This window comes from Centruroides vittatus, unplaced genomic scaffold, assembly GCF_030686945.1.
Source record: "Centruroides vittatus isolate TY-2023 unplaced genomic scaffold, ASM3068694v2 contig_233, whole genome shotgun sequence".
NCBI classification, from domain to species: domain Eukaryota; kingdom Metazoa; phylum Arthropoda; class Arachnida; order Scorpiones; family Buthidae; genus Centruroides; species Centruroides vittatus.
The window spans coordinates 417,254-437,177 of NW_027121459.1; the positions used below are offsets into that span (position 1 = coordinate 417,254).

At 32.0% G+C, this 19,924-nt stretch overlaps 1 protein-coding gene across 1 annotated transcript in view; it reads left to right on the forward strand.

Moving 5' to 3' along the window:
* The window catches only part of LOC136971134 (ATP-binding cassette sub-family C member 4-like), a gene marked incomplete at its 3' end in the record, with an annotated part of 60,044 nt that overhangs the window by 23,165 nt on the left and 16,955 nt on the right, over positions 1–19,924 (forward strand). Inside the window, exons 6-9 of the mRNA XM_067265611.1 lie at positions 352–477; positions 748–997; positions 16,794–16,907; positions 19,569–19,655. Of these exons, the coding sequence (XP_067121712.1) occupies positions 352–477; positions 748–997; positions 16,794–16,907; positions 19,569–19,655 (577 nt within the window). The remainder of the gene's footprint in view (positions 1–351; positions 478–747; positions 998–16,793; positions 16,908–19,568; positions 19,656–19,924) is intronic.

Genomic DNA, 19,924 nt, shown 5'->3' on the forward strand with positions numbered 1-19,924 from the left:
GTGCTTAAGTCTACGTGCTCAACAAGTTTCGTTCGAATCGGCACTATTCGTTCTTGCCTTGTAAGTAACAATTTAAAACGTAGAACATAATTCTTAGAAATTATATATATATATATAAAAATTATAAAGCTTTCACTTGTATGAAATGTAAATATGTAAAATAAGCTCTAAGATCAAAATAATATGAAAAAAAATAAAAGTAGCATAAACGCTCCTTTTGTAACATTCAATGCTTACAAAATGAAGGTCAAACTATTAATATAAGATAATCTTTAAATATAATCTATACGTTCAGTATTTAGTTTTATACAATTTTTGAAAATTATGTTTTTAAATTTAATTACATAATAGATTACAAGCAGCTATTTTGGCAGACGAAAGGTTGAATCTGTTGAACGAGATGATTGCTGATATGAGATTAATTAAAATGTACACCTGGGAATTACCGTATGCAGCATTAATAAAAAACATTAGACTGTAAGTACAATTAAATGCAGTTAAACCTGTCTAAAACGGAATCTGAATAAGACAAACGCCTCAAGAAATAAAGAAGTGTTTTCAGAAGGACGTTTCTGTTAAAAAAAAATCTATTCAAACATAAACTATAAAACTGCATAAAAATATTCGGTAACATTCGATTCCGGTTTAAACAGATTTTAATATAATTTCTATATGCTAATATGTTAACCTTTAAATAATTATTTTCAAAGTTCTACAACTAATATTGTTTAATTGTTTATATTTTAGAAAAGAAATGAAAAAAATTCGAATGTTTTTATATGTAAGCGGAATATCGTACATACTGTGTTATCCTATATCAAAATTATTTACTCTTCTGTCATTTGTCGCGATTTTTTTAAATGGAAGAGAATTAAGTGCCAAAATTGTATTCGTCACAATGATTTATTCCCTTTACATTTTCAATAACATTCTTAATCAAGTTCCTATAACAATGAATTTTGTTGCAGACGTTTTGGTTTCATTGAAGAGGATACAGGTAATAAGCAGTTTCAAATTTATTGTTTTGAAATTAACTACAGTAGAGAGTCGTTTATCCGAATCAATTGGGGACTGGGATTGTTTGGATAATTGATTGTGTACGAAAAAATATATTAACCTGACCGATGTTCAAATTTTTCTCCGTTGCGTGTCGCTTCGTGTTGAATTTTTCTCCGTTGCGTATCGCTTCGTGTTAAATTTTCGCCGATTTTAAGCCTAAGCGAAAATTTTTATAACAACAATCGAAGCTATTGTAGTGTTAAAAATTATTTTTTTATTTTTCGTACAAACAAAATAAATACATTGAAGAATATAGAAACATAAAAATTATACTTCAGAAGTAAATCTAGTATCAAAAACGTTCGATTCAGCACGACACAGTCCGACTGGTAAGCGTTCGGATAACCGGGGTTCGGATAAATGACTCTGTACTGTACTACAATATTAATTTAAAAATTATTAAAGAATGACAATATTTAATTACTAATATTATTGTAATTGAGGATATCAAATATTAAGACTTGTCAATAACGAACGCTAAATAACTCAGAAACTTAAGCAGCAAAAATCTACTAAATAGATATTTTCTGATAAATTATATAATAATCCGGAAACCTGTTTCACGCGAATACGAAAAGGTTCTAGGTACGAAGAATTAATTTATCTTGAATAATGCCTAAAATTAAGGTTTCATTTGTAAACGGAATCGTTTTATCATAAAAATTATTCGAAAAATCCCATCAAAATTAATTTTTATCACTATCACTGTTATGTGATTAAAATTTTTCACCTGAAGATCAACTCACTGTTTACGTTTTGTTGAATTCTGCTTTTTTGGCAATAAAAGAGGTCATTTTATGCTTATAGTTTGGCCAAGCCATAATATCAGCGACCTCGTTGGAAAGGTTATTATTGATTGGGTGTTTTCATAGCATACTTCATAAACAACTATTAAATATTAATTAGGTTGGGTTTAATCTCAGATTTTCCAGAATGATATGCAGACATTTTAAATACAATCCGGCAGTTTTATTGATAAAAAATTAGTTTTTTTAATTTTAACACTAGTTTGCACAATGTCATTTGATCCTATGAGCTAATACAGATTATATCCGAAGATTTCTACTACTCAATTACTGAGCACAAGTTGCACTGACCAATAGCAAACGTCTTTATTTGAAAAAGACTTAAAAATTAACTTCCACGCTTAATAATATCATACTTAATCAATAGATCAGTTTTTTATTGAAAAAATATATTTATGTATTTAGTAGCAGATGAGTACGGCGTTGCTCGGGCACAAAATAACAAGAACAAACATTAAGATTATCAGAATATTTTGTACTTCTAACCTTTTTATTATGTTATATTAGTATTTAAAAAAGTTATCTTACATAAGAGTTTATTACACATAAAATTTTTTTTAATGTATACAGTTGTATACAGTAAAGAATAAAGATTGTTTAAAACGTGTTGGATTGGTCATTCGGTGTGATAAACTCTTACGTATGATAACATTTATAGTTATATAGCCTATCAGCTGGGGAAATTTCAACTTGCTTTTCAGTGTGTATTTTCATGACGTACTAAAATTCTGTACCAAATTTAAACTTTCAAGTCCTAACCGTTTGGGCTCTGCGTTTATTATAATTATCTTGAGTTTTGTAAGTTATACTCGGTTGACACCGGTAACTGTGTACTATGCCGGACCAGAGTCTAAACACAGTACCAAAACAAGAGAAAAATTAACGAGCATAATCCGTTCCAAGACTTTGTTTGCTATCCGAATCGTTCGTTAACTGATTATCGATTTACCATAGGTTTTATGGGAATTTGATTAATTTATTCTGGAAATTTCAAAATATAAAAAAATATATACTTTCTTACTAAGTTTATTTATATGTAATGATAAAAATACATATATACAGTCTTGCATTTTTATTAGTCATGTTTTTTTCCGTTTGTGGGGGTTAAATAATCTATGTAATGTCGATTGCTTTTCTCTCTTTTTCAGCATTTTTCAGAAGTAATTAATAGCATTGTAATTGTAGAGATCTCCAAGCCTATTAACCTCATTCTGGTTTAGATGGCATTTGGATGACCGTTGTTCTGACATCCTCCCACTTTTTCAAAACATTGTGATTAAAATAATGACAACTGCAAAGAATGCAAATGTCAAAATAGTGATCAACAATGGAGAAGTTGAGGTAGTGGAAGATTTTATATTCCTAGGGTTCAAAATCGACTGTAATTGCGATTTCAGTCCCGAAATCAGAAGACGCATGGCCCTTGAACAAACCTATATGATCAGCATAAACAGCTTTTCAAAAAGCAAAGACATCTGCCTTCAAATTAAATGCAGATTAGTTAACGCGATTATCTTTCTTATGGCCATATACGGCTAAAAACATGAACTCTAAAGAAAGAGGACAGAAGGAAAATAGACGATTTCGAACTGTAGTGTTGGAAACATTAATTGTACTTTTACCTCTAGTCCCTGCCTCATTATGCATAGCAGGATCTGGTAATCCATGTATTATCTATATATATAATCGAGACGAGTTGATAATACTACTACTACTACTAATAATAATAATAATAATAATAACTCTCCTGTGGTCACCACCTGGTCGTGGTGGGAGAGCCCAGTAATTTTACTGATCCATAGGGCAATGCAGGCTGGAGCACAAGCTCCTTGTAGGGACACCCATGCCAGTAAGGTCTATGGGGAGAAATGAAGCTAAAAGTGACCACACACCCACATTCTGTGGAGATATATATCGTGGTCGTAACCAGATCTAAATGTGATACCGGCTCGGACGTCGCCCGGGTTAACAAAATCCGCGTTCGTGGGTTAGGCAGAGGCTCACGTTCGAAAAATAGGCCACAATCTTCCTTGGTTACCTTTGGCGAAAGCAGCACCAGCCCAAACATGGCTACTGCAATGCCCTCAACAGATGTGAAAAACCAACATAGCCTTGGTGTTTCTGTGGCAATGCATCCACAGACCACAAAAGCTGGAAAACCACGCCAACGGATGAAATGGACAACGGAAATGAACAAGTTTATTATCCGTACTTATTACACCATCACAAAACTCGAAACAAACATTACAGCATACAGACAACAATTACACCATAAATTCACACAACAATATTTTTATGTCACTGCCACCGAACGAAGGGTTGTTGATCAAAAAATAACAATTATACACAAGAACCTTATCCTACAAACAACACTTGAACATGTCAAACAACAGGTTGCTGATTAAATACATCAACAGACAGAAACATCTAACATTAGTGAAGATCATGTAACCTGTCAGGATAATGCAGCAACAAGCACTGATTACAGCATACCACTATTGATACTACAGACACTTCCTCATCCACCACTGATAATGTAGACATGGATTTAGTTTATATGCTCTCTTTTATATTTCAGGAAACACTCACTAAGTATACAGGCACAGATCCCACACAACGACCACAAATACCAAAAATCAACAAGTCAAAGGTAGTAGGAAAAACACTAAATTATGTAAACACTCACTTACGACCACACTACATTCATTCAATTTCTACACTATCAGACATTCATACATTAGTTTATGGTAGAACAGTCACAGTAGTGACGCATTATAGACTGAAAATACAATCACAGACAGATACACACAAAACGCAGTTCTATCACAACCCTGCCTGGCAGAGAAGAATAGAAACACAAATAAATGACATTAGAAAGCAATTGGGCAGGCTGACAATACACTAAAACCAACATAACACCCAAATTAAAGAAACAACTCTAAAACATTTTCAAAAATATCAAAAGCCACACTAAACATGAACATCAGAACAGACGAACATCACAACACCCACATTACAGAATAGGTTTATACATTAAAAGAAAAATTTGCAGCGAATCCTCATAGACTCAAACAATACAAAACATGTACATTACAAAAGCAACAAAATAAATTATTTACAAAGAATGAAGAACTCTTTTACTGACAAATTAGTACCAAAACAAACACTGATACACAGTACATTGGCACACCAACAGAAAAACTCACAACTTATTGGTCTTTTCTTTGGTCCAGTATTGTCAAACACAATGCTGATGCAGGCTAGATTGAGGAAGAGAAAAAACACTTGCACAACATACCAACAATCCCCTGTGCTGAAATAAACGTACACCAGTGGCGTGCCGTCATTGGAAGCAATGGAAGCGCCGCTTCCACCTTCCAATGACCTTCCCTTGTATTTTATAAAATATAAATTTTCATATTTTAACGTACTTTGAATTAATTAAAATTAATATTTTATTATAACTGCATTATGTATTTTTTTACAAATTTCTATACTACATGTGAAAAAAACGATAAGATTGCTATTGTATATTCGAATAATTAAGTGCGAAAGGAATGTCGAAACCGGGTCAGTTTCTAATCAGCCAGATTATATAGGCATTAGCACATGCGGTTTACAGTGCACCAACCTAACCTGGTTTAGCTGGTAGAAGCAACACACGCGTAAAGAGTCCGACTTTATATCCCGGAGCTGTTGTGGGCTGTTAGTTGCTTGCTAGATATTCGGCCACCCTCGCCTGATTATGTGAATCATGAGCAGACTAGATCAACAGCGGGCAACCCCCGGCCTGCAGGCCAGCTACGGCTCGCGAAACGTTTCTATCTGGCTTGCGAGATCTTTAATAGATTATTAAATTGGAAAAATAACTAATTAATAGTTATTTTTCTAATTCTTTGTAATTTTCGAAAACGATAAAAGAAATAAATGTAGTAATTAACTTTTTATTTATTTATTTCATATTTGCAGACTAAAAAAATTACGAGTCACAAGAAGGCATCAATTGACTACTACGGCTCGTGGATAAACGTAAAATTTATTCTGGCCCATGTTATAAAAACGGTTGCTCACCCTTGACTAGATTTATAACTTAACCCAACCGATAGGAGTTTACTGGCATGTTTTTATGATAGTTCTGTATAGTCGACAGGAGTTTTAATAAAACGTCCATTAAAATATTTGATATATTTATTCCGCACTCCCATCTTATATTACTTACAGATTTCAATGTTAAACCGGTGATATTACGATTTAGTCCGTCCCATCTGTAAGGGGATGCAGAAAAAACGTGTACAATTCTAGTACAGTGTTAAAAATTAACTGTTACTTCAGCAGCATCATTTACAACCAAATTTAATGAATGAGACGTACTGTACAATGGTACAAAAAAAAGCTCTAGAATTTATTTTCCTTAAATTTACGATTTATATATCCGTTGTCATAAAAATTTGTCTTTCCACTGTTTTCCCAAGACTACGATATTCAAGTACAAAGTAACCGGTTTCAACTTATTTCTACTTAAGTAGTAGTTAAATAATTAAGCAATTAGGGAATTAGAAACATATATAAAACCCTGATAAAAGAGCCGAAATTTTACTTAAACAGAAGCTTAACCGAACCAATCTCTTGCCGAGTACAGTGGGGTCTGATCTCTTCGTAATATTAGATGTAATAAAGACAGAAATTTTTCCAGTTCAATGAGAGTGACCGAAAAGTTGTAAATTTTGAAAATTTCCGTGAACACTTGGTCCTAAAACGAATTAGTTAGAAAACGAACGACAGACAATCCGTTAAGTTTAACATATTTAGATTTTTACAGCTATGGTGAGAAACGTTTAAAATCTACAACAACCCTGTCGCGTCCTTTGAGATATACTAGTAATGCGACAAAAGAGGCATTTGACATTGACCATATCGGCACCCTCGGGATTTGGCACGCACACACCTACCTGGACCGTCTCTGATTTCATTCATTAGCCACTTGTAGGCAGCTATTTCACTAACTTGTAAGTGGATTGTTTTAAGATTTGAAAAGTAAAAAATATTTTGTTATTTTTATGTACGTTTTTTCACAAAGTTATATTTAATTATAAGTTTCTTTAAAAGTAATATCATACAATTGAAGAATTTTTTTTATTAAGCATGTATATTTATCACACATTTTGTTTTACTAAGTAAGTTTTTTTAAATAATTTTAATTTTATTCTTTATATAGTGGCTAGTGATTCAAAAATTTATTTTAAAAAAGTTTTTGTTTAAGACCATATAATGAAAAAGAAAACATTATTAAAAAAAAAAGACCAATGCCGAAATTAAATATAAATACGTCGATAAAAAAATTTCGACATTTTGATGATAAAATTTATGATGAATGACGATTCTTTTTCGTAAAATTGAAGCAATTTGGAAATCAAAGCGAGATAGAATTTAAATTTGGTAGACAATATAAAATAAATATAAAAAATTATAAAAAGATAATTACGATTAATAGATATATCTAAATTAATAGAAGTTATACGTTTTTTTCTCAAAGCAAGAATTGGCATTTAGAGGGCATAGGAAATTTATTGAATCTAATAACAGAGGTAATTATATTGAACTTTCTTATTTATTAAGTACGTCAGATAATCCATAAAAAATACATGTAAAGAAGTATACGGTTTTTACTGGCTTATCGAACAAACGAATTCGAACGGGCCCTGAAGCGCAATTAATTAATTGCCTCTGTAAGTCGGCTTCTTACAGAAACACAGGCTTCCCTATCATCAAATGTCACGGCATGCCACTGATGTACACGACATCCGATACGCTGGTAACAGAACACACACTCTGGAGTAGACAACATTTACAATTTCTGGCACACAAAATTTACATTACTGCACCAGGAAGCAGATAAACACCTAAAATACATTATCCACAAGATATGCCAAAATTTCTAACTCGAAAATCACTTACATGAAACCTGAAAACAACAATACCATATATCAATTACATGTCTTCTAACACGCTACAAATTATTGACATCCTGTATTACCAAAAAAATATTCAAACATGTTGAAGAACACAAAATCTTCTTATAAAACAAAAAATAGTTGCCATAGAAATCACAGGATATGCAAAGAACAGTTACTCATAGATTCAGTCATTCTACTCCACACAAACAACACAGAAACATGCACCTGGGATATATAGACTACAGAAAAGCATTCGATAGTGTTTCACACACTTGGCTGCTACATATTTTACACATGTACAAAATACATCCATCACTGATTGCATTTTTTCAAAACACTATGCAGCAGTAAATAACACCATTTCTCAGGATTTGTAACACTTTCATACAAACAAACCAAATATCCATTAGGCGAGGATTGTTTGAAGAAGATTCCTTGAGTCCTTTCTGGTTCTGCTTAGCCCTAAACCCTTTATCCAAAATGTTAAACAATACGCGATATGGTTACAATATCAGATGTGAAAAAAATTGCAGTTTCCCTGTCACATTTCATATACTGTACATGATCCACATAAAGCTTTACGCAAAACCACATCCCATCCATACAAAATAAATTTATCAACTCTTACAAATTACACATTCATCCACCAAGGACATACAAATCGAGTTTGGTCTAGACAAATGCAAAACACTTCTCATAGAGAAAGAAGACCTGAAGAAAGAAGATTTTGCACTTGGAAATGGAGATGTTATTGAATTCATGGAACAGGACGAGTAATAGAAGTATTTAGGATTCTAACAGGAAAACTAACAGATCATACACATATAAGGCAAAGATAAATTAAAGAATACCAAAGTAAGTTAAACGCTATTCTCAGAACACAGTTAAAGCAATAAACATATATGTTGTCACAGTTCTCTTATTCTTTTGGAGTTATACATTGGACTAACACAGATATTGAGCAACTCCGAACAAAAACAAGATCAACACTTACTGAGCATAAACAATGCCATCCTAAATCTGCCATAGAAATATTAACCCTTCCACGTAAAGATGCTGGACGTGGCCTGATCGATATATCTTAAGTACAAACAAATACACACTGCAAGAGTTTTTGTATAAAACAGAAGAAACATCACAGTTACATAAAACAGTAACTCTAGCAGACTCAGATAACATGCCATTACATTTACATTTACAACATATGGACACGCCACAACATATGGAAAGCATAGACACCATTAATCAATTGGTGGCCTCAAAAGGCACTTCATGGCAGACATCCCTATGACCTGGCCCAAATCTTTGTTGACAAAACTGCGTCAAATCGCTGGTTAGCTCGGGATGCCTCTTTGAGGAGACAGAAGGATTCATGATTGCCATACAGGATCAGGTCATAAATACTAAAAACTACAGAAAACACATACTCAAAGATGCAACACTCACAATGACACATGCAGAAAATGTCACATCATGCCATAAACAATACAAAACATCCCTTCTGGTTCAAGCTCTTGGCAGAGACAGATTATTTACATAGATATAAACAAGAGGAACAATACAGTGGGTAGGAGGGATAACAAACAGTTCAGACTGCAAACAAATGGGATATCGAACACTTTTGCAAAAGATTATTATGTTTGGACAACAAACAGATAAAGAAAAAATGTAAAATATCGAGTAATGATTGGTTTTCCTTTGTTTCTATTTTAGGTGACAATTCAAAACTTTTCAGGGCTCAGAAGATATCGACATTGACGCTTAAACAAATACCAATCAAATAGTATCCCGCTGAATTTTGAAACTTATCCTTGTAATTCTAGGTTTTTGTACATCTTTCTGACAAATAATTTTTTATATTCTTTGCGAGACTGTCAGGCGGGTGGAGGCCTTCTAATCCTTTAGTAAATGTAAAATGTAAATGTCAGGCGGGGACTACTCGTTAATTTTTAGTCGTTTTTTTACGAAAGGTGAGAAAGTTTAACCATCCAATCGGATATTCGTTAACATTTTAATGCCAAATTTCGAAGTTCATCTGGGCCTTGCATTTAAATAATTTTTTTGTATGCTAGTTTATATCTGTTCTCTGAATGTTTGTGTGATGTTCTGAACTTTTTATTTAAGAAAGAAATTGACAATATTATAGAGCCAAAACCGATTAGTGTCAAAAACAGTGCTGTTTACCATGGAAACCGAGCAAGAGATAATAGACAAGGTGGTGAGTGGGCATATGTCTGATGTTGCTAAGCATTATGGCTTGATCAGGTTAACAATAAACACAATTTTAGCTATGCAAGAAATATGAAAAAGTCTCAAGCACCTAAAAGAGTAATGAAAATCACATCTGAGAAATAAAGAGCTTTAGTAGTATATTGATAGATTCTGAAATAATTTGTTAAAAACATTAACATTTTATAACTTTTATTCTGGAGAATCTCATGATCTCGAGGAAAAGACGCCGAGCAGGGGCAACAATACTATGGACTCTGGTATAATTATAATTGCTGGAGCGATTCTGAGATAATTCGTATACCAAAAACTATCATATACATCGAAACTACACCCCCTTTTTGATACCCTTCGTTTATACTTTTCCGCATGATTTGAACAAGAATTTTTGAATTAAAATAATTACTTTTTAACTGTTATATATGTATGTTACAATCAAAACCCGTTTTAAGTTGAAATGCGTTTTAACTAGTTGAAACTAGTTTATACTGGATGTCTTTGTTAAAAGCTGTTTTGTCTAGTTAAAAGTAGTTTTAACTCAAATTCAGTTTTGACTAGCAGTAAATTCTAGTTTTTCAGCAGTAAATTAACTAGACAAAACCCGTTTTGTCTAGTTAATTTACTGCTGTACATGTTTTGATTTTAGATGAAACTGGTTTTAACTTTTAACATTAGTTAAAAGTAATTTTAGCTACATAAATATGTTTGGGGAAATGAATAGTTATGTATAGTGATTCAGGGGAAAATGCCTAACATTTTGCTTATAAAGGAAATTATTGCGATAATTTGGGTTTTGGAGGCGTCTAACGAAAATATCATATTTTTGAGCATGTTTTTTAAATAAACCTTTGGCGTATGTGAAAAATAATTGTTATATTGTGTTTGCAATGACGACTTTTTTACTGTCTGGCATTTTAGGCATCTCACCCCAAGTATCTTGGTGAGATGCCAAATGCCATTAGGGTAAGATAACAAATATAATTGCATAAAATTAATTTTCGAATATCTTAACTAAATTTAATCTATTGCATATGTAGTACAAAGTACTTCATAGTAAGTATCTAACAAGCTCTGTATCTAGCTGAAAGCTTTTTCAGTCCAAAAACTTTTTTGAGAAGTCTTTATATAATTTCTATGCATATCGTGTAATAAAACGAGAAAACAAAAATTTATTAAAAATAAACATATTGGAATTCAATTAACAAAAAATAGGCATGTTACCCCAAAAAAAATGTGGCACTTTTTCCATTTGTCAGAGTAAGGTGCCTAGTGGAGTCACGTGTTCTAGCATGTCTTATCGAGATCGGCAGTAGCTCACAATGGAAACTTTAAAACCTTAACTCACACATTAATTGTTTTTTTTAGCATTTTTTAATAAATTTTATTTTAACTTTTACTTATAAAATGATTCTAGAAACATTTGACAACAAAAACTTTGTTCTTATTTTGCTTTTATTCTTCTCAGATGTAGAAAATGAAATAACGGTTGCCAACTACAACTTTCTGCACTCAATATTGGCCCAACAATTTATCATACAAACACATGACAATATCTGAAGTCACCGTTCGAAAATATAAAAAAGTAGGCTTCTTCGTCCTCTTATCACCCTGAATCACTCTATATGTTGCAGTCAAAAGTAATTTTTGGTGAGGATGCGTTTTAACTAGTTCAAACTAGTTTATACTGGATGACTTTGTTAAAACTAAAATTTACTGTTAGTCAAAAATGAATTTTGTAACTCTAGTTAAAACTAGTTTTAACTAGACAAAAGCATGCTGCTGTCGATTACGTCATTGCGAATTTCAACCGTTTTCTTGTAATGATGATCGTTACCAGACCAAAATAAAAGAGCGGGAATCATGTTTACTCGATTCCACCCTGACAGAGGTGTTATCAGCGCGTTATGCAAATTTTTAGCTTTTCTGCTGCAACAGCACTAAATTCACCACTACCGGCGAATTTGGGTACTACACTTTTTTCTTTGCGGAATCTCTTTCCCATGACGTCCTTAGTCACTGTCCCAAATTTGGAGACAGTCTGGCTGTTAGATTGCTCTATAGCTGTCTCTGAGTACCGTCAGTTTAAAAAAACATTCTGTATATACAGGTATACCTCGAGTTGTGTCGTTTCGAGTTATGTCATTCTCCATCATACGTCATTTGTCAAAAAAGTATATGGAAAAATAAAAATCAAATTTAAGTCATTTTATTCGACTTTACATCTGTCTGCCAAAAATATTGAAGTTGTCATATCACTAGAAAAGCGTTAAAAGCCCATAAATTTAAATATGTACATTTACAGTAAATGTTAATATAATCATCATAAATCCGAGAGAACGAAACACGAAAATATCTGTGTTTCTGTGTTGTCATCTTATTCAGCGGTCTATAAGTGCTCATTATTGGCGTTTTCCATGGTAGTTCCAATGTCTACCATTTGGCGTCGTTGTCAGCGCCACTCGATATTAGTAGATTTAACATAAATTAGTTTATTTTCTACTATTGCAAAATAATTTTAATAACTGTATTTATTATTTAATTAACCTTAAAAAATTATCATACTTTATAATGTCATGGAAAAACAACATTCACAAATAAAGAGTCCGCGATGTAATGTAAACATCACCAAATTGTAAACATGTACATTTACAAGCATGTACTGTACATGTATTTGTAAATTTAGATTACTTTTTTGTACTATATTAAATACTAAAATCTATTTGTTTGTAAGCTTATAATAGATTTTTATTAACTATACATTATTAAAAATGCATTTATAAATAAACTAAAAAACTGAAAATGGTAATTTATGGTTTAGCCTAGTGACAAGTAAATTCGACTTAAGTCACTTCTTCTGGAACCAATTACCTACCTAAGGTGAAGTATACCTGTATATATTTGAATTTTTTTAAAAAGAACTAATATTTTTTATAACTTATATTTATAACTTATATCTCTCATTACTAAATATATATAGATCATATATCATATATATAACAGTTAAAAAATATTTCTTAAATAAATATATATAACAGTTAAAAAATATTTGTTTTATTCTAAAAACTTTCGCACTTCAAATCATGCGGAAAAGGGGCATTTTAACCAAAGGGGCATCAAAAAACGGGTGTGGTTTCAATGTATATGAGAGTTTTTGGGATACGAATTATTTCAGAATCGCTGGAGCAATTTTACAATTATATCATAGTCCTATCATAGTTTTGCCCTGAACACCTTTCCCTCGAAACCACGAGAATCTCTGAAATAAAAGTTATAAAACTTTAAACTTCTAACAAATTATTCCAGTGTCTCTCAAATATATACTACTAGCATCGAATAACTCATAATAGAACCTGAAACTAAATTTGCAACAGTATAACTACCAGAACTCTTAAATGAGGAATGCAAAGAAACTTAGTGATATGTGTTCTCTTTTGAAAAGAGAAAGATAAAAGAGGACCAATGACACGTCTCGTATTCTGAAGCAGCTCTCCCTTTGCACTTTAATGCTTGACTTTCAGTAGCAACTGTGCTAGATCTTCCTGATATTCTGCAAGTGGCATGGTATCATCTGCACATCAAAAATTATTGATGTTTCTGCTTCCAATTTTCACTCCAGTGTTACTCTTTCAAATCTGCTTTCCTTATCATCACCTTCGCATACAAAGTGAATAGTGATGGTGAAAGGGTACAGCTCTGGTGGGTACGCTTTCTGATTTTGAACCAGTTTGTATGACCATATGGCATTTATACAATAGCTTCCTGACCAGTATCCAGTGATTATGAACTGGGTGAAAAGCCTTTGAGTAATCAGCAAAGAACATTTATAGATTTTTTAGTATTCTGTTGCACTTTCCATCATGCTACAAAGATTAGCGATATAATCATGCGTTTCTCTTCCCTTTTAAGAACTGTTTGTACTGTACCTCTGGCATTTTTCTATGTACAAACCATAGACAGAACGTACGCTATGTACCATAGACGGTACAGTACATACGCTGTTTAATGATCATCAGTAGAATCTTACTAGCGTATGAAATAATAATAATACAATTGCTTAAATGAACATTAAAAATAAGGTGAGAAACATTTTTACAATGAAAAGGTGTAAAAAAATAAATTTAAAAAAAATATTATAAATAAAAGAAACATTTTATTCATTACAATGATAATACAATATAATAGTCTCTACTGCATGTGTATGTGTCGTGTTGTGTTTCTGTATGGAGTAAATAAAGCCACTTGCATGTGACCCACTCTCTTGGGGTTTTCCATGCAAGTGTGTGCATTTTTCGTAATCGCATCTTGTCACACTGTACCGAGTCTTGATGAATCTTCGTATCAAATACAAACACATCAAGTCATGTCACACACAGGGATCGGCTCAGCATTAATTGATTATGGAGATTTACAAATTAGTTTTCAAATATCGAAAAAGAGGACATGTAGGAGGACACTTTTCAAGAGAGGACAGACCTTACAAAAGAAGAACTGTCTTCCCTAAAGGGGGACTGTTGGTCACCTTATTAAAAACAGTAATCATAATAAAATATTTCTTTACAAGTAGCTTTAAATTTAGGAAATCTAAATATAACTTGAACTTGAGATTTTTCGTTTTTTATTTTGGCAATATAAAAATGATTGAATAGTAATATTTAAACGGCATAATGGTGTTTGAATGCGAGGCTTCGTCTTGTAAGGGATAGGTTACGAATGTGAATACATTGTGAAGAAATTAAGCAGTTGAAAGCTTTTAAATACAAAATCGATTATAATGTTCTATACGTTTGAAGAAGAGGGGCGAAGACTAACTGGAAACGGGCTTCGTCAGTCTGTAAAAGTTACGTGAGAAAGTTCATTAAGAGTTAAATATATTTTAGAAAATTTGGCATTAAGTTTATTCAATGTGCATACTGAGGCTGAGGCACAAACAGGTTACTTAACTCTATGTAAGTTTTGATTATCAAGTAATAAATTAATGTTGAAAGTGATGTGGTAAGGCTAAAAATTATGATTTTCGATTTTTAAAATTTATTCAGGGATTTAATATTTTTAAACAATTAGTTTATTAGCGAGGTAGAGGCATAAATTTTCAATGCAAAAACGTGTACGTCGAACGTTCAGCGCCGCTTTCCTGTAAGCCTAGTTTGGCAATGGCTTTTGAAACGTCAAACATGATTCCACTGGCTTTCGAAACACCAGTGTTAAACTTCTAGGCTTACAGGAAAGCGGCGCTGAACGTTCAACGTACACGTTTTCTCGTTTAAAACTTCGGCCTCAACCTCGCTATTGTATTTATATCACTTTGCATATGAGTTCAAAATGATCAGCAATTTTAATTTGTTAAGCATAGTCAATAACGAATCAGGAGTAAATAAGAGATAACGATTTATCAACGTAAGCGTGATGGGAAAGTAAATAAGCATCGATATGATATTAAATGTGCAAACTAATTTTCCATATTCTGATGATACACTTTTTGTTTATCGCAGAATAGTTTGACATAAGAAAGACTATGTATTCCAATACTACCACATTTAGTTAAAATTTTTTGCATGAATTTTCATAATACTGATTTAAAATATTTTTTATATGTATGACAGAAGCAATTTTACAATATAAATTAACGCAACTGTGTTTTATTTCTTTGGTGCAGTTATAAAAATTTAGTGAAATTTATTCAAAACGGATAAAAGTCAATATCGTGCTTTACACAGGTTTTACAATTTTTTTAGTGTGAGAAATCGGGTTTATATATGATTCGGATGGAAACAATATACAGTCAAACCTGTTTTTATGCAGTGGATAGCAACCGCATAAAAAAACGCATAAAAAATCGTACGAAACTTCACGAGTGGCTATAAAAAATAGTTTTTGCAACACAATTAAAAAAATATTTTTTTTATGCGGGGGATACAGACCGCATAAAAAAAGTCTCACAGAAAATAACTCAAAACCGTACGAAATAGAATTTATTAACAACAGATGTCAGCACTTGACTGCATCCTCTTGTCTAACGTCTGTTTTACATATTTTTGTCCAGGTGGTGTTTTGTTTACTTAAAAAATAAAGTATTTCATTTTTCGCATATTCATGCAATAATATTACTATAATAAGTGCATTTATGCTATAATAAGTTTATTTCGCTATAATAAGTCAAAGTCAGACATGACAAATCGCACGAGACTAGTCGCCAACTATACCGCACAAAAAAAAATCGCATTAAAAAATCGCACAAATAAAAAATCGCACAAAAAAAGACCGCATAAAAAAAGGTTTGACTGTATTCAATTCCATGAATTCTGTGTAACATACGTATAATGAAACAATTTTACAAGTAAAAAAAACCGAAATTTGTCGGTCATAAAACTATTGCTATTTAAAATAAAATCTGAAAATAAGTATCGAATAACATAAATAATAAGCTTATAATATCACAATTTGAACGTTTATAAAACATCTTATAATCATTTTTTCTACTAACGTAGATATTGATTTTTTAGTCATTTTTTGGCCTCTTTTGTTACATAAATTAACGTTTATCCAGACCAAAGCTTAGGACAACCAGATAGACAAAAGGCTAGACATTATTAAAATAGATCATGTTTAAAAAATACTTTAGTTATTTTAATGACCCAGAGTCGATTTTGAATACTAAGAGTGGTAGCCCAGCGTTTTAATTGCTTATTTCATTTGGACGCACGTACAAACTTTCACTAATAATAATGTTTTCGAAATTATAATTTAGGATTTCCTCCTCCTTCCCGAAAGAGAAAGTAATGCAGTGAAAACTGTAGAAAAAGGAGTAAATTTGAATGAATGCGAAATACGCATGGATACTGTTACAGCTGCATGGAAAAAAGTAAGAAATGGCTTCAAATTTTAGTTTTACAATGAAAATAATGATTTTTGCCATTCGTTTAATTCGATAATTTTAAATCATTAATTAGTATTATTAAAGTATAGTATAAATATTATATATTTAAAGTATAAATAGATGTATCATTAATTATAAGTATTTTTACGTATAATAAATGATTGTCTCTGGTGGTTCTGTTTTTCGTATCTATATTTCTTAAATTAATAAAAATGTTAGCGATATCCATTAAGATTTCAACCGAAACAACAGTCTCTTTGGTTTTCCAATGGATAAGTGGATAACACTACAGAATACTGGTAGTTTGTATCAGATTGACACTCGAACGACGAGTTGAACGCGTGGAGTTTTTCCGGATTTTATTTACGCGTGTAACATTTAAATTGAAAATGCTTTTTTCACTGAAAGTCATTCTAGAAGTTATAGCTATGTTTACAGATTACTCTTGTGTTAATTTTCGTTATCCTGTAGATTCATGTCAGGAAAATATCTTTCCTAATACGGATCTTGCTTGTTTTGAGAAGAATTCCAAACTACCTTGCATACAAGCTAAATCATTTGTATTTTATATTCACTGGTCTTTGTAAGGCTACATACTTTTCATAAATTTTTAAATTGTGATAATATTAAAAATACTGCATGCATTGCAACCTATATAAAACTATACAATTTAATGTAATTTGTATTAAAAATATTTGTTAATATATTGTTGTTTATTGAGTAAAAATGGGCGAAGTTTGTAGCTGTGCTGTAAGAGTGCTATCAAAAGAAATGGTATTTCAAACCATAACTCTATCGTCCAAAAACAAGTAGCTGTTGTTGTGACTTATAGTATTCGAAAGTTAAAGCCGGAGTCCATAATAGCCAGAATGTCTCCATACACGCCTGTGTGGGTTGGCAAAACTTGGATAAGAATGGCACTCATCAGTGAAGACGATTTATTTCCGATTAGAACAATTCCAAATTAATCCAGCCAAACACTACTGCAGTCTTTATTGACGATGCTTACGGGTCAGTGACACCTGGCGTATTGGGCCTCGTGAGCGTAGATTCTGCTGGTATATTTGTCTAAGAATGCTCTTGATTGTCACTTTGGTATTGGTCACATGTTACAGTCGTTGGCGAAAGTTTAAGGCGACTAGTTGGTTTCCAGTATTTTACACATTTTATCGTTTGCATATCTTATTATATCATCTTGTTAGTTGATTGTATCATATGCATTCCACTGGTTTAAATAAATGTGTGTGTGCAATTTATCGGCAGTTGTTGTCTCGATTTTGCATAGACAATGCTGTACTAAAATTATTAGAATGGGTAAGAATCCTTTAATTACTGTTGCAATAAGGGCAAAAAATAGAGACCTTGCATACAGTCGAATTTTCTGAACGTCAAATAAGTTCTAGAGTAAACGTGAACAAGACCCGTTTATCAAGCTCTCAATAAATTTTAAAACATCTGGAGAATTCACTGACCGAAAGAGTGGTTAGCTGAGAAATACCTCTTTACATGATGACCATGTGGTAAGAAAAACTTTTGTAAATTGATCACCAAGAAGCACAGCAATAATATTCAATGTGTGGTCTTAATCGTTTGCAAATGACTGTATATGGTCAAAAGTGATGAATTCTATACTGTTGTAGCTGCTCGAATAATAGCGCTCTATTTCCATGATATCGCCACTCTAGGCAAGCCGATGCCTTCTTTTCTCTGGACTTTATTTGAGACTTATGCATGAGAGCATTGTCTAATTACAGCGCCACTTTGACCCAAGTGATTCGCAATATGTCGATTTGTCCAATCACCCTCTTTTAGTCTGATAATATGTCTTTTTTCAAACTCAGTCATATAGTTATTGTAAGCATGAATTTGATTGCAAAACATTGTTTACAATCCGTGACGATCAGCACAATCAGACAACAATAGAAGTTGTCCTTTGAAGAAAGAATCATTCTTTATGTGTACGTACAGCATCGTATTGGGTATCGCCAATGTACTGTAGCTTAGAGAATTCAGTGTGTGTTACTTTCTTATCGTTTGCGTATTTTGTCAAAAAGTCTAATAGACATTCCATTGAAGTTGGATTCTTTTTCGGATGTCTCTATTTCTTTTTCAAAAAGTGTTTTTGTGTAGTTTCGGATATGTATAGTAAGTCCATTTTGAATCTTAATTGAAATACCTGACAAAGTAATTCAATTTGTTTATAATAGTATTTTCGTTGCTTAGTACTGCGTTATATTACCAGTAACTTGAATTTCTTGGGAGTGTCACGTGTCACAAACTAGGTCAGAGAATGTTCTCATTGAACAAATTCCTTCCACGTGACATTCTCAACTTGTTGGTGTTACTACTCACATAACGCAAAAAAAACCTTTATTAATTATTAATTATTAAACTGGAAAATTCCGGTATATCGACTTCATTTTAGAAAGTGTCAGGTTATTAAATTGTTACGGTACATTCAATTGACGTACAATATATACTGTACAAATAACTCATTTTAAAAACAATAAATTAATTAACAATCAGCATTAATTAATTTTAAATTTTCTAACGTTATCATGAATTGATTTATAGTATATTATTATTTCTTACTTAGAATGTTTAAGATTAGTTTTATACATTTTAGTACGTTTGTTGTTTTAAAAGGGAACCGAACCAACATTGAATGGGATATCTTTAAATATGCAACCCCGAGAATTATTAATTGTTGTAGGCTCTGTTGGATCAGGAAAGGTAAATATCTTGATTTTCCAATTTGCTATTTGAAATTTATTACGTGCTCTTTAATTTAATGATCATTTAAAAATTACACAAAACGTAACCATTTATCTTGTTATAATAAAAATACTTTTTAAATTTTTACAGTTCCATGTTTTATTTAAAATATTTTATTCATTTTTGATTTTATGTTTATTTGATTTGAATTCACGAAAATAAAACATACGTTTTGTGTAGTTTTCAGACAAACTGGCACGTATTATTTATAGCATGTGTCAGAATAA